The sequence below is a fragment of the Lepus europaeus genome, chromosome 22 (genome assembly GCF_033115175.1).
Source record: "Lepus europaeus isolate LE1 chromosome 22, mLepTim1.pri, whole genome shotgun sequence".
Lineage (NCBI taxonomy): Eukaryota > Metazoa > Chordata > Mammalia > Lagomorpha > Leporidae > Lepus > Lepus europaeus.
In genome coordinates, this window is record NC_084848.1 from 34307380 (window position 1) to 34324334 (window position 16955).

Sequence of the window (16955 nt, forward strand, 5' to 3'; positions counted from 1 at the left end):
AAGGAACTATACATGGGAATTAAAAAGGAGAACAAGTTTGGAAAGTTGCTTTCTTTATATCAAACTCAATGATGCATAAAGAAGATGACTTCTTACTTCAAATGAGTTGTACTTAAGAAAGTATTCTGATATGATAAAATTTATTTCATTGGGATAGAAAGTCCGTAATAGAAAGTGTAAAGAAGGAAAGCATTCAAAACTTAGTTAAAGCAAGCCAAACTAACCCCGTGTATGAAATAACAATATTGTTTTCATACCCTGGTTTCATGAAAACTCTGCCAAAATGGATCTGAGCGTGAAGGTCAATGTCCAGCACCTGCTTGAGATAGTCCTGCAAACAGTAAGAATGATCGCCTTACTCTCAAACATTTAACATCAGATTTCCAACACTTTAAATGACAATGAAATGAACTGATAAGACTGGAATGAAAAAAAATTTAATTTTAGTGAAGCTCATTTGTTTAACATTCCTTCATTCTTCCCTTATTCATTTATTCATTCAATAAATATGAATTGAGAAGCTGGTATATGCCAAGTACCAAGGTAGGTACAGGGGTGAAGCCTTCTACAAAAGGGAACATGTCCTTGCCCTCAAAGTGCTTTCCAGTAGGATTTAGAGCGACAATTTAAATGCATTCATGTACAATACCACTGCCTGTAAGTAGCTGGCTCTGTTTCAGGCAGAGAAAGGATGCTAAGTAATATATGCCTTAAGATATTGTGCCTAGGCAGAGAAGCCATAAGTATTAGTGTACTTCAAAAAGTTCATGGAAATGTGTATGAAGAAAAAAACTATGCCTGGATTTCATAGATGTGTTGTAACAAAATAAACATATCTTTTAATTCATTTTTTTCTATGAACTTTTTGAAGTACCCTTGTATGTGCCCTACATAATTCTGCTTAATGGATTTCAAATAACATACATTTCTGTAAGAGAGACATGGATAATTGCCCACAGGTTGCCAAACATAAAAAAAAAGTCAACTAAAATGAAAAACAGGGAGGGAACTCTAAGACAGAAAGCTAAGGAAGTTGGATTACTCCAGCTTATATTCTGTAAATAAAAGCCTGCAGCTATGACCAACCTAGAGAGATCTGACAAAACGTGATCTCTAGAAATGAAAAGCTACATTGTCCTGTGGTTAGACACAAAGGGAAAGCTGCAGACTTTAAATCTTCTCTCACAAGATACAGCCTCTAGGTCTATTACTGAATTTCTTACTCACTAACCTAAAACCAAGCCTAGTAACCTGGCAAACTTTTAAATATTTCACAATCTATGAAGCAGTTTATTTTACTTAAAAAAAAAAAATGTGTTCCCTTTTCTCCATCTCACACCCCTAGCCAACATCGTGTCTCCTGGTTTATTGCAATAGGCTCCCTGCCAGTGGTCCCACTCCCCTCCAGTTCATTCTCTGTTCAGCAGTGAGACAGGGCCTCTGAGCAACTCATTATATAACACTCAATAACTTCCTGCTTCTGAGGAAAAAGCTGCATCTTTTAATCACAGCTAATATTCCTGCACTTTCTAGTCCCCATTACAAATCATTGTTCTCATCAGGCAACTCTCTTCCCACTCAGCCATTCTCTCTTTCTATATTTTAACCAAAATTATATTTCATCAAGCTTCTTTTTGAAAATTTAAAAAATTTATTTGAAAGGCAGAGAGACTCAGAGAGCGGGAGATCTCCTAACTACTGGTTCATGTCCCACGTGCTCACAATGGCTGGGGCTGGGCAAAGCTGAAGCTAGGAACATGGAACTCAATCAGGGTTTCCCACGTGAATGGCAGAGACTCCGCCACTGGAATCATGGCCTGCTGCCTCCCAGGGGGTACATTAGCAAGAGGTCAGAATCAGGAGTGGAACTGGGATGTGAGCCCAGATATTCCACTAGGGGATGTGGGCATCCCAAGGGTGTTTTAGCCCTGTGCTAAAAGCCCTCCCCTGCACTCAGTTTCCCAAACTCCCTTGCCTTCAGTCTTTGAAAAATGCTCACTCCCCTTCCCACCCTTACGTCGGCCTCATTGGTCTTCTCAGCCTCCTCACAACTCCCAAGGCTGGAATGATCAATTATCTATTTTTATTTTGAGGTTATATTACTAGATATGCTACATTTAGAATTGTGATTATGTCTGGTGAACAGAACCATTTAAAATGACTAAATGCCCCTCTAATATCTAGTAATCCTTTAAATTTTCTATGATATTAACATAGTTATACCAGCTACTTTTTGTCATAACTGTTTTTCTAAACTTTTACTTTCATTTTTCTATGTCCTTATATTTAAGTGTGTCTATAAGCAGCATATAATTGGCTGGTTTTTAAAGATAACCCAGAATGACAATTTTTAGTTGTAGGACTTAGTCTGTATTTAGCATGATTATAGCTATATTTGGGTTTTAAACTATCACTAAACTATTTGTTTTCTATTTGTCACTTCTGTTTCCCCTTTTTTCTTCTTCTACACCTTCTTTAGGAGTCATCAAATATCTGTTCCTTTATTTCCTTTTCCTCTGTTAGCTTTTCAGTTCCACATTCTTATTTTTTTTTATTTTTATTTTTTGACAGGCAGAGTGGACAGTGAGAGAGAGAGACAGAGAGAAAGGTCTTCCTTTGCCGTTGGTTCACCCTTCAATGGCTGCCGCGGCCGGCGCACCGCGCTGATCCGAAGGCAGGAGCCAGGTGCTTCTCCTGGTTTCCCATGCAGGTGCAGGGCCCAAGCACTTGGGCCATCCTCCACTGCACTCCCTGGCCACAGCAGAGAGCTGGCCTGGAAGAGGGGCAACCGGGACAGAATCTGGCGCCCCGACCGGGACTAGAACACGGTGTGCCGGTGCCGCAAGGCGGAGGATTAGCCTAGTGAGCCGCGGCGCCGGCCAGTTCCACATTCTTATATTATTATTTTAGTGTTTATTTTATAGATTCCAAAATGCATCCTTTTATCACTTCCCAGGTAATATAAGAACCTTAAACAACATTAACTCTATTCCTCTTTATGCTGTATATATTATATATTTTACATACATTTTGAATAAATACTCATTTGCATATATTTAAATATATTTAAACTCTATTGTATGTTTTCCCACATATACTATACATAAAATATACTCTACATATTTCATGCATAATACTTCCATTTATTTTAAACCTTACAAGGTATTATTGTTTTATACTATCATCGTTCATTTACATTTACTGACTTCTGATGCTATTTTGCTCTTTGTTCCTTTCCACATTTCCATAATCCTTCTGCTTAAAAAACTCCCTTTAGGATTGGTCTGCTCCGTTTTCATATGGTGAAAACTGCCTTTATTTTTGAAGGCATTTTTTTCTGGATATTTAGTTCCATATTGGCAATGATTTTTTCCTTCATTTTACAAAGATCATTCATTGTTTTTTGGGTTCTGTCATTTTCATTTAAGTCATGTCTGTTAATTTTATTTTGGTCCTTTAAAGGTACTGTGTCCTTGTGGTAAGATTTTCTCTTTGTCTTTGGTTTTTAGTAGTTTGATTATGATTACATAGGTAGGGTTTCTTTGTATTTATTCTTCTTGAGATTAGTAGAGATGCTTGGATCTCTGGCTTGATATTTTATAGGTTTTGTAAGACTCTAAGCCAGAATCTCTTAAATATTTCCTCTTCTCAGTCTTATTCTTTTCTTCTTGAATTTCAATTACACATATGTGGACCACTCATCCTACTCCATATATCCTTTATGATTTTTTTCTATATTTACTAACCCTTTTTTGGTCAGGCCAAGTTAGACAGTGAGAGAGAGAGAGAGACAGAAAGTTCTTCCTTCCGTTGGACTAACCCTTTTCTAAAACTTTGGTTCTTATGAATAGATTCCAATTTTTTAGTGAAATTCTCATAATTTTCATTTTTTTTTTTATTTTACAGATAGAGTTAGACAGTGGAGAGAGAGACAGAGAGAAAGGTCTTCCTTCCATTGGTTCACTCCCCAGATGGCCACTATGGCCGGCGCTGAGCTGATCCAAAGCCAGGAGCCAGGTGCTTCCTCCTGGTCTCCCATGCGGGTGCAGGGGCCCAAGCACCTGGGCCATCCTTCACTGCCTTCCTGGGCCACAGCAGAGAGCTGGACTGGAAGAGGAGCAACCGGGACTAGAACCAGTGCCCATATGGGATGCCAGCGCCACAGGTGGAGGATTAACCAAGTGAGCCATGGTGCCGGCCCCATTTCTTTGTCTTAAACATACAAAAAGTAAAGTATATGTGAGGCAATATAAATAACAGGATCACTTTTAGGGCTATTTTATCAGTTCGTTCTTGTCTGAATTTTTAGTCATTTTGCTCTATTTCTGATATGTCTGGTAATTTTAAAAAGTGAAGCCCTAACATCATACAATGAAAAGAGGTTCTGGATAATGACAACTTCCTCCAGAAGGGATTTAATTTATTCTGGCAGTTAAAGTAAACTCAGGTTATCTTGGGATAAGTGGGAATTGAGATAATTTGGTGCTGGATTTCAGGCCTTCTAGGCTAGCTTATTTCCAGTTTATTCTTATTCCTGGAACCTCTTCAAGGGTTTAAACTGAAAGCCTGAGATATTTGCCAGAGCCCCTCTTCCATGGCAGGTGCTGAATTCCTGAGACGGATGAAAATTCTGCTTATTTTATTTGCTTCTTTGCTACTCTTTGATGCTTCGCTTCTTGGCCTCTTTGACCGTTACCCCTCTCCCCTGACCTCTCTCCTAAGCCAAGAGGAACGGGTAAATGTTGTGAAGAATTCCAGTGTTACTTCAGTGATTCGCATTTCTCTGTGATCTTGGTGAGCTGAATTCTGGCTGTCTGGGTTGATCTCTTCATACATCTGCCTTTTCTTTTTCTTCTTGAAAAACTTTTGTATAGCTTCTACACTTGATCTTAGCCAAAAGGCTGAGAAGCGGTTGAATAGCTTCTATAGATACTTTTGGTGGGAGGGTTGGTCCAATTATGCCATTTCATCATAGCAGGAGAAATCTCCAGACCTTTCCTAGGTGTTTCGATAGTGTTATGTCCTGACATCGTGTACTTGGACTACACTGCGATGCTTGAAAACGGGCATATATCCTCCGCTGGACTATAAATTTTGTGGGAACATGAATCTATCTCTTTTTAAAATTTTTTTAAAAAATATTTATTTATTTATTTGAAAGGCAGAGCTACAGAGAGGCAGAGGCAGAGGCAGAGGCAGAGAGAGAGAGAGAGAGAGAGAGAGAGAGAATCCTCCATCTGCTGGTTCATTCCGTGAATGGCTGCAATGGCCAGAGCTGGGCCGACCTGAAGCAGGAGCCAGGAGCCAGGACCTTCCGCTGGGTCTTCCACACAGGTGCAGGGCTCCAAGCACCTGAGCCATTTTCTACTGCCCCTTCTCCGCCACAGGCTGTAGCAGAGAGCTGGACTGGAATAGGAGCAGCTGGGCCTCAAACCAGTGCCCACTTGGGATGCCTGCCACGCCACAGTGCCTGTCCCATAAATCTTTTATATATCTATGCAATGAATTCCTACGGACTAGCACATGGAGTTCACTTGTCCACTTGGTAGTTCAGTAGTTTTGAGTGACTATTAAACATCAGGAATTCTATATGTGCTGAGGATTTTACGGTAAACAAGGCAGATTTGTTTCCCAACACAAAGATAGCCTCTTATATTTTATTGAGTGAGGAGGAAAAGCCAAAAATAGGTAACCAGCAAATCAAGTGATTACAATTTGTGGTACATGCTGTGAAAGAAAGGAACAGACGGCAGGACACAGAATAGCGAGGTGGAGTGAAGAATAAGGAAAGGTCGTTTTAGACTAGGTGACGATGTCTTAGTGAAGCCCTGAAGGATTACATGGGCTCAGGCATGTGAAGTGTGGAGGGTAGGGAATTCCAGAAAGAGAACACATAGGAAAGCTAGTAGTGCAGTAAAGAGTGTATCTTGAAAAAAAACAAGAAGGCAGCGGAAGTAGTGCAGGAGCAAGAGAGGCATAAGATCAGGTTGAGACAGGCAGAGGCCACATTTGCAGAGCTTCAAAGTTATGATCCAGAGTTTGGAGAGCAGGTGCTTATTATATATTTTCTAAACGAGTGAACATATTTTACTTTTCATTCCATCTGACCAGGAAGGAGTGCTTCATGCTCCTTGGGACAGAGGGAAAGCTTCCACCAGACAGTGTCCAAGGCTGAGGATGATCTTGATTATTAAGTTTGGTCCACTCATTGAAGCAACAAGTCTTTTCTGACATTCTGAAACCCAGAGTCAGGTAGGAGCACGGGGGCTTACAGAAGCTCATTATTCTCATATCTACTGCACTCAATCTGCACTCATTTAGCTGCTGGAAAAATCCCATTGCTCACTAAGAGAAGGATAATAAAAAAAGAGAAATTAATATTATTATGAAAATAGTTTTGACCTTGCAGACCCATTTACAAGGTCTCAAGGACCCTTACAGGGGGACCACTCTGTTCTAAAGTTAAATGTCAGTTTGCTCTAGGTTATAAAAGAGCACAATAAAGGACAAAATTTTGAAGGTGACCTTTATTTGCCTTGGTTTATAATATCTGTCTAAAATGAGAAATATTTAAAAATTTTATTGAATTCAGGTTTGGAGAGCTTATTTCTGTGATATTGATTAATAATTTCCATATAATATGAAACTTTATTCTTATCGTATAATCTGCCCTTTTGTGTGTTTTATGTTTACTTTGGATTACTCAAAGAAATAAAAAAGCGGCCGACGCCGCGGCTCACTAGGCTAATCCTCTGCCTGAGGTGCCGGCACCCCAGGTTCTAGTCCTGGTTGGGGCACCGGATTCTGTCCAGGTTGTTCCTCTTCCAGTCCAGCTCTCTGCTGTGGCCAGGGAGTGCAGTGGAGGATGGCCCAAGTGCTTGGGCCCTGCACCCACATGGGAGACCAGGAAGAAGCACTTGGCTCCTGGCTTCGGATTGGCGCAGCGCTGGCCGTGGCAGCCATTGGGGGAGTGAACCATCAGAAGGAAGACCTTTCTCTCTGTCTCTCTCTCACTGTCTGTAACTGCCACCCCCCCCCCCCCCGTCTAACTCTGCCTGGCAAAAAATAAAAAAAAATAATAAAAAAGAAATAAAAAAGCAAAGAAAAAATCACTTCATCTACAAATGAGCAAAACTTATTTATAATCATACTCATTTTCAAATATTTTATTGTTACTTTGAAAAATTAGGTAACCAGTCTTATTTCTCAAATACCCATGATCTTATGTTAATCCAGTGCCCAGTTTTTTTTTTTTTTTTTTTTGGTGGTAACTCTTTTGACTTTGCCTTCTAAAGATCAGCCCTAACTTTAAAAAAAAATTTAAACATTTAAGAATATTCTTTATATCAAAAGTTATCCTTGAAATTTACTAGAGGGTCTCTAGAAAATCAGATTTATTCTTTCATCTTATAAAAAGAGATGTTGAAAATTATTAGGTTTGTCTAATATGTTACTATTTTAAGAATTTTATGAGAGGAGCTGTCATATCTGAGATGTTCAGTTTGCCCGAGGTTAGATTCCTATAGGTAAATGTAATTAATATAAATATTGCAGAAGTTTTTCAGCCTATGGGAAGTCCCTGGAGGTTTGGCAATGTTCTTGCTGTTTAATTTTCAGAAGAAATACTGATCTAATCTTTTTTGAAATAGGTATATATAGTAACCCAATAGGTAATTTTGCTTTTCTTTTATTTTGATATTAGTAGTTTCAGTAGTAAATTAGGCACAACCACTGAGTATCTGTCATCTCTAGAAAGCTTTTACTCTGATGTTTGCCTTCAGCCTATACTATAAGCTATGGACAAAAGCTTTTTTGTTTGCAAAAAACAATTGTTTGCAGAACACTAGGGGAAAGGATTGTAATAAGTAGTTAAAACTACTGACATTTCTAAGGAGACAGGCTTCTGAGGTGATATAATTTAGATAGCTTTCATCTTATCAGTGGACCAGAACCAGGCAGGAATTCCAGATCACTTTAGTTTGGAAGCAGATGGTTTCATGAAAGCAGACTGCTAACCCAAAATCTAGCAGAAGATATATGACAAAGACTGACTGTAATGATAAGGAACATTTTATTATGTTTCCTTGTTTGGGATATTGTTTGTTAGTTTTTTTTTTTTTTTTTCCTTTTTGACAGGCAGAGTGGACAGTGAGAGAGAGACAGAGAGAAAGGTCTTCCTTTTGCCGTTGGTTCACCCTCCAATGGCCGCCGTGGTAGGCGCGCTGCGGCCGGCGCACCGCGCTGATCCGATGGCAGGAGCCAGGTGCTTATCCTGGTCTTCCATGGGCTGCAGGGCCCAAGCACGTGGGCCATCCTCCACTGCACTCCCTGGCCACAGCAGAGAGCTGGCCTGGAAGAGGGGCAACCGGGACAGGATCGGTGCCCCGACTGGGACTAGAACCCGGTGTGCCGGCGCCACAAGGCGGAGGATTAGCCTACTGAGCCATGGCGCCGGCCTTGTTTGTTAGTTTTAAATATTCAGTGGCTGCATGGCTCTACCTTTGCAAAAACAAATTCAATGGCACTTAAATGAGTAGTTAGCGCTCTTATTGTAAAATAATCAGGGCAAACTTAGTGAGCCCAGATTTTGTGATCAATCACCAATCACATGGGGTGGTGGAGACCCTGTCAGGAGAAATTAAGAGACTTTAAAATGGGCAAAAAAGATTACTAGTGTCCAGTGTAGTGTTGTCCTTCTGGGTTATTGGAATCTTTCATCTTTGAACAATGTTATGGAGATGTTTTGTTATGGAAAACTTACAGTAATACATGGCAAAAAGCAGATACTGTTTAAATGAAATGTTCACCATCTTACAAAAATGAAACTTTTTTTGAGATTTAAAAGTATTTATTAGAGTCAAAAATGAAACTCTTTGAAAAGGCTAGTTGGGGCAGCATAAGGTAGAGATGGGCAGAGATCTATAGGGAAGAAATGGTGGAAGAATATTTCTCCTTGGCTGGTTAGAGGATAGAAGTCTGTAGTTCCCATAAACAGCAATGGCCCCTCCCTCCCTTCTGCTTGGCAGGCAATATTTTGGGGAGGTGGCCAGACTTCAGAAAGTATGGTTGAGAAATATGCCCACTGGCAGCCTAAGGTTCCCAGTCTCCCCACCATCCCAGAGTTGCTAGGAGGCTCAAAGGAGCCAAGACCTGACGTCTAATGGCACTATAAGAATACTCTAGATGTATCCAGTGTAGACTAGTGACTGGGTGCACCTCTCTGATGTTCTGGTTCTGCTTACGTCCCTCCAGATTCCTTGGCATAATTCTTGGAAGACATGAGCCTCAGTTGTAGCTTAAACAAAAATTGCTGCCAATCTTGTAGCTTAAGTGCTTAAGGTATGGTTCAAATAGAAATAAATAAGTACATTTCTTGCCTACTCAAGTTTTTGCATGTAAGATTTATGCCCGCTACATAATGCTTCTGGATCTTTCCTTAATCTCCAGTCTTTTCAGTGACTGGTTTTCAGGCTCAGTTCCCGGGCTGAAGCAAATGATTTATCTCTTGTGATTTTCTTTCTTTCTGCTGGTAAAGTACACTGGAAATGTCTTTGGGATTCAGATGGTTGGCTGGCAGGAGTTTGCTCATGTACGTTTTACTTCTTTCTTCCTGGTTCTTGTGTCATCTCACTACATCATCCCAAGGAAGTAGGAAGGACAATTATTAGCTCCTAGGGAATACTTTGGGATGCTCAGGTAGGTCCTAACATCTCTTTCTCAGTAAATGCCTTAGTGTGTCTTACTACACAACAGATAAATAAAACCAATATGCTTAACTATCTTGGCTTTGTTTACTTGTGAGCAAATCTTTATGATAACTGACATCTTTGTTAACACTTTGTTAATAATAAAAAAAAAGTTAGATTGAAAAGTGTTCTGTCCTTACCTCGGCTGAGCCACAATTGCCAAGCCTATGTATGCTGTAAGTTGTTTCTTTGTAAGTACTAAAAAGACAAACTAGGCCTTCCAAGTAGACATTACCCCACAATTAAGTTTCTTAGGAATGAAGATAAATTAGACATAAAACAATTCCTGGAAATAACAAACTTAACATTTACACAGCCCAACTTTAGGGTTTGCTCTTATGATATTGACAGTACCACAGAGAGTCTGAAGGTAATGAAAAGAGACACTACACACACAGTGCAGACCTCATCCACAGCCTTAGAGATCTCAGGAGAGGCCCGCAGCAATTTGCTTCACCTGGGGCTAAAGACTCCTGGGAGACTTTGAGGGAAGATTAACCCAGCAATCTGCCTGGTCCAAGAACACCTACCCACACTTCAGATCTTTCACTCCTGAATGTACTTTAAGATGGTAGTCTTGGACTGAGATTCTTTTTCTTATGGATTTTTGGCAGCCTAAGTGCTATTCCTAAGCACTCTAAAACTAAAGTTTGTGCATGGAATGGAGGCACTGTCTGCTCAGGCTCACTTAGAGAAAATACAGTTCACTGTCTAAAGAGTGAGATTATGAATTTAGGCAGCTTTACAGTTAGAGAAGGCAGGTTTCAAAAACAATCATATCTATACAAGATCTAGTTTAAAATAAACAAGCTCTTGGAAAACATGAATTTTAGTAAAAATTGCTATTATGATAATATTGTTATATTTTTTCAATTTAGTCATTAAATGAGGTAAAACAAAGCACAGAAAGGAATTATAGGCTGACAAAATATTCTGTGATCTGCACTATTTTTTGAGCCAAAATGTAAAGTTGTTTACTGTCAAAAATATTTTACTTTAATAACATTATTCAGTGAACCCAATAGTCAGGATGAACTAACGCATTTCATTAAGATATGAGAATATAAACTTAATTATACTGAAACATCAAATTGGGACTTTTATAAAACTAGTATCATATACAAATATATTTAGTCCAGTAAAATCACATTGTGTATTTATATTTTTTCATTATTACTATAACTTACTGGTTTTACAAGTATGATCAAAAGGGATGCCTAATCTCTTTCATTCCTATAAGGAAGGGACCTATGTGTTCTTTGTAAGTTTGAAATATGTGGTCGGTGACTTGGTTGTCTCTGACAAGTCATGTTTAAATTTAGGTAGAAGGAAGGACCTTAGAGCTTTACCCTGGGCGTAAATATCACATATAGAGGAAGAGACAGTACGATAAAACTGAGAAGCAAGCCAGAAGTCTCCAGAACAGCGAAAACCTTTCTGTAATGGCTGCTCTTGGGATAGGCTCTCTGCCCTACCCACACTGCATCCCCACCTAGAGAGACCAGTCATTTCTGAAACACCACAGATTTTCAGCTTTGTGGATGCCTGGATATGAACAACAGATACCTCCCAGACCACAGTTTACTGACCATATGCAAGGGCATTACAGTAGCTACCTCTTCATGAATCTCAGGTTTTTATACCTTTTCTCCCATGGAGACACCCCCTGATGTGATGATGACATCAGCACGGCTGATTCCCTCATTCAAGGCATTGAGTAAGTCATCTGGGCTGGAAAAAAAAGACAAATACATTAGCACATAAAGAAATATTTGGGATATAGCGCCAACTTAAAATGAACCCACCTTAGTAGCTGAGTAGACACTGACTTGAGTACAGCAATATATTCCATATGAAATGGGGATCGAATAGGTCTCTGCCTAACTGAAGCATAACTTTCACTGCAGAGAAAGGATCTTCTAAGTGCTGAAGCAGTGGCTACTAATGCTTTCACAGAACTTTTTATTCCAACAAGGCGGTATAATGAGGAGAGACAGTGAGATGTCAGTAGGATGTTTAACCATCCTGGTTCATCTAGGAATATCCTTATTTTAGAACTGAAAGACACATGTCCTAGGATATCTCAGACAAACCAGGACAGTTGGTCACTATAGGTATTAAAAAGATCACATAGGACTCTTTGGAGGGAATGACTTACAGGGCCAAACTTTGACAGATGGAAGGAATGGAAAAGGCTTTGTAATAAAAAGAGATCTATACAAGCAATGGATTGGAACACTGCATCAGTCTGTGAAATTTCTGGATCAGAGTGGGCAACAGCCTAACAAGAGTGAAGGACTTCACTGGAAATAGCTGGGATAGAGTGGAGGGGACATGATTTTGGAGGACTTTCAAACTCAGGAATTTGAATTTAGTTTACTAGGAAATTGAAGGAGATCCCAAGAAATATGAAGAGCCAGAGATGTTTGCTGAGAAAAGAGTAGCTAAAGAAGAATATGGAAGGCAGAAACAGTATGAAATATCCTGAGTGGTAAAAAGACAGGATGAATATTAGGGATTGAAAGTAGGTATTCCTGGCTCTCAACTGAAAATGCAAGGGAACCTGACCCTTTGATGGCATAGATCAGGGGTGGGTAACCTTTATTCTCTGAATGGACATTTGGATATTTATAACATCATTAGCAGGCTTTATAAAATTATAAATTTAAAAATTAGCCTACTATAGATTTACTGAATTTCAATTCCACCTGCAGTTTCCTTAGCAGGGAAAGATAAAATAATTTCCTATGACCTGTGGGCTAGACACACCCCAACCCTCACACAGATCAAAGACCTGGAGAAAAGACTGGAAAGAAATCGAAGGTTTTATCTTCCAGCTGCTAGAAGGTTATGGAGGCCTCACCGAGGTGTATCAAGTGATATAAACAAAATACCAAGCATAGGGACCTAAGAATGGACAGGATGGTAGGCAGCAGCTGAATCCACACACAGCTGGGCAAGGTGACTTGCAGTGGCATTTCCCTTCAACTGGACAGAATACACAAATGGTAAATTGTGTTCTGCGAACTTTTTACCTTTGGAGTAGGGATTGTTTCCATTTACATTACCTGATTTTTTCTTTTTCTTTCTCCTCCATGGACATCTAACATGGGAATCTAAAAAGGGAGTAATCATGGCTTCTAATTTTCTAGTACTTGATTTTAGTACCTCTTGAGGCTCAGCTGTATTCTTGGTCTTGGGTTCCATGAGATAACAACCCTCATGGTCCCATAAACCCCTCCTCTGCTTTAGCTATCTTTAGAAAGTTTTTCTGTTAACTTGAATCCAAGTAATCTCTCAATGAGAGAGAATGTGTTCTCCCAAATCTTTCAAGATTCTGAAGTCAATTCATGTCCCTTTATCTTAATGCACTACTTGATGAGAGGAGAAAAAGCAAAGTTAGAGGTTTCACATGGCAAGATTTGTAACTAGGCTATCATTTCACTTTCACGCAGGCATGACAGAGTAAAGAGAGGAACTTGAGATCTACCAGAGACACTACTGTTATAGCACCTCTGAGAGATAAGCTAGTTTGGAGTGGCATAACACAGAGGTTAGACTGTGAACTATAGAGTCAGATTACTTGAGTTTAAATCTTGGTGCCATTATCAGTTTAGATTTATAATCTTGGACAAGATGCTTAACTTCTCTTTTTCTCAGTATTCCTTTTGTAAAGCAGGGATGGGACCAGCGTTGTGATGTAGTGGGTAAAGCCACTACCCGTGATGCCAGCATCCCATGTAGGTGCTTGGTTCCTGTCTCGGATGCTCCACTTCTCATCCAGCTCACTGATAATGGTCTGGGAAAAGGCAGTGGAAGATAGCCCAAGTGCTTGGGGCCCTGCTACCCCCATGGGAAACCTGGAAGAAGAACCTGGTGTATATCGGAATTCTTTGTACTATTTCACAATTTTTGTTTTGTAAATATAAAATTATTCTGAAATAAGTTATAAAAACCAAATAAAGTAAATATATAAACATTTAAAAAATCTTACTTGTGTATGACAAATACTGATGATGATGGAAAAATTTGTACTTTTGAAATCTGAAATATTTTCTTAGCATTATCACTAGAGGGGCTGTTGGATTAAACATATTAAGTGTTTTAGGTATACATAAGTGATTTTCCTCTTCTTAGAAAGAGGCAGATCTTGAAGGGATATCGTGATGCCACTTGAATATTCCTTCACTAAACACAATAGTTTTTTAAAATTTTATTTAAGGTATACAAATTTCATGCATTTCAGATACACAGATTTAGGAACATATATACTCTCCACTCCTGCCTGCACTCCCAACCTTCTTCCTCTACTTTCTCATATACCCACTCTTAATTTTTACAAAGTTCAGTTTACTTTATATTCATAAGATTAACCCTACAGAAAGTAAAAAGTTCAACAAATAGTATGAGGGAAAAAAAAACACACAAAAAAACACTGTTACTCAACAGTAGAGATGGGGCTATAAACAGTCATCGAATCTCAAACTGTCAATTTTACTCCTATACATTACATTTTAGATACTCTATTGGCTACCATATGACCCAGCAATCTCAATCCTGGGAATTTACCCAAGGGAAATTAAATCAGCATATGAAAGAGTTATGTGTACCCCCATGTTCATTGCAGCTGAATTCACAACAGCTAAGATATGGAATCAATCCAAATGTCCATCAACTGATGACCGAATAAAGAAATTATGGTATATATACACTATATACTATTCATCTGTAAAAAAAAAAAAAAAAAAAAAAAAAAAGAAAGAAAAACAGGAAAGAACCTGAAATCCTGTCTTTTGCAACAAAATGGATTCAACTGGAAACCATTACACTTAGTGAAATAACCCATTCCCAGAAAGACAAAGTTTTCCCTGATCTGTAGTAACAATTATAATTTTAATTAGATTTTGATGGTATTAACCATTTCTTTATTTTAAAATTATTTCTTTATATTTTATTGATATAAAGAAAAGAGATTTTATATAGTTCACATATACAATTTATTTTTTCATTATTTTTTAATTTTTTTGCCAGGCACAGTTAGACAGTGAGAGAGAGAGAGAGAGAGACAGAGACAGAGAGAAAGGTCTTCCCTCTGTTGGTTCATCCCCCAAATGGCTGCCATGGCCGGCGCACTGCACCGATCTGAAGCCAGGAGCCAGGTACTTCCTCCTGGTCTCCCATGCAGGTGCAGGGGCCCAAGCACTTGGGCCATCCTCCACCGCCTTCCCGGGCCACAGCAGAGAGCTGGCCTGGAAGAGGAGCAACCGGGACAGAATCTGGCGCCCCAACCAGGACTAGAACCCAGGGTACAGTGCCGCAAGCAGAGGATTATCCAAGTGAGCCGGGGCTCCAGCCCACAGGTACAATTTCTAAGAATATAATACTTTCCTCTCTCCCTTCATTTACCTTCCCCTTCCTTCCTTTCTTTTTAAAATTTTGTGATACATTTTAAATGTACTTTACAGGCAAAGGCTTAATGCTCCAGTAAATAAAGAGTTCACCAAGTAAAACGTAGAAAGAGCACTGTTCAGCAGGAATATAGACAAAGGCTATAAACAGTAATCAAATCCAAATAATTCAACCTCACTAATATATATTGCATTTTTTATATTCATATATTAGCTACTAAACATCAGAAAAATATGATACTTGCCCTTTTTTTGGACTGGCTTATTATACTAAGCATAAGATCTCTAGTTGCATCCATTTTGTTACAAAAGTTAGGATTTCATTCATTTTTATGGCTGAGTAGTATTCCATCATGTATATGTACAACATTTTCTTTACCTAGTCATCAGCCGATGGACAACTAGATTGGTTACATATCTTAGCTATTGTGAATTCAACTGCATAAACATGGGCACATGTAACTCTTTCATGTCCTGATTTCATTTCCTTTGGATATATTCCCAGAAATGGGATAGCTGGGTCATATTGGTAGATATATATTATGAATCAAAGATCTAAAACTAAGACATGAAATTACTAGAGAAAAACAAAGACATTGGGATAGGCAAAGACTTCTTGGATAAGACCCCAGAAGCTCCGGAAAAAAAAAAAAGGCAAAAATAGACAAATAAGATTATATCAAACTAAGAAGCTTCTGCAATAGCAAAGGAAACACTGAACAAAGAGGCAACCAACAGAATGGAAGAAAATATTTGCCAACTATTAATCTAATAAATGATTAATATTCAGAATACATAAGGAGCTTAAGAAACTCAACAACAGCAAGATAACAAACAATCCGGTTAAGAAATGGGGAAAGGACATGAACAGCATTTTTCAAGACAGGAAATTCAAATGGCCAACAGACACATGGAAACAATGATACTGCCTAAGCAAGAACCTTGAGGTCCCTACTGACTTTGAGTCCAGCCTGAAGAGCTAGCAGGGGCAAGGTGCTTCCCTAACCCCTGAAGGGAGAGCACATCGCTTCCCTTATGCCCCCACCAAGGTGTCCAGTGACCAGTAGGGAGGAAATGCCATCTTAGTAAGGCAAGTAGAGGCTGATGTTGCCTGGGTACAACAGGGATATTTTATTGGAGAGATAAATCCACTGGCCCCACTGATTTGAGTCTGTGCTGGAGGGTTGCTGGGGGTGGGGCACTTTCTTAGGCCCATGAAGTGCTCCTCTCACCTCACTCTATCAAGGCACTCAAATTCTAATTGCCAAGGCAGAACACATCCAAGTCAGCCAGGCAGCTGGCTCTGGAAACTCTGCAGCTCTTTCCATGGGTGGGTAGGCTCACAGGGCTGGGAGCTGACCCGTTGCTCCCTGTGACTGTGCGAGCTCTGTGCCTTGTGACTGTGCAAATCCTGTGACTGTGTGATAGGGTGTGAGGTGTGGTTGTGTCTTTGGGCAATCACTGGGGCTGGCTTTAGATGCTCAGAGTTAACTGAGTGCTGGGTTGGTCATCACAGAGGGCTCTGTATTCACACTGAAGAACACACAGATCCTTTGTATGGTTCATGTGCCTGAGTGGGTGGGATGTGGAGGCACTGTGGGCTCACCCAGGGCAGTTGGTTCACCTTGGCAGAGAGGGGTTAGGCTGGCTATGAATACACCAGCTGATGCAATCATACCCTCCCCTCTGCTGACGACAGAGGAGATCTACCACACCCACTTTGGACTTTTACTTCACCCTTGATCACTGGCCCCATCACTACAGCCTCTGGATATCAACTGAAGGACCAGGCATGCCAGTA

At 39.7% G+C, this 16955-nt stretch overlaps 1 protein-coding gene across 2 annotated transcripts in view; it reads right to left on the reverse strand.

Annotated features, from left to right (window-relative positions):
* Nucleotides 1-16955, reverse strand: part of GPHN (gephyrin) — a 539761-nt gene that overhangs the window by 22167 nt on the left and 500639 nt on the right. For both annotated transcript variants that reach the window (XM_062181321.1, XM_062181322.1), the window contains 2 exons: nucleotides 11390-11477; nucleotides 258-331 (listed from right to left, as the gene is read on the reverse strand). In XM_062181321.1, coding sequence (XP_062037305.1) covers nucleotides 258-331; nucleotides 11390-11477 — 162 coding nt within the window. The remainder of the gene's footprint in view (nucleotides 1-257; nucleotides 332-11389; nucleotides 11478-16955) is intronic.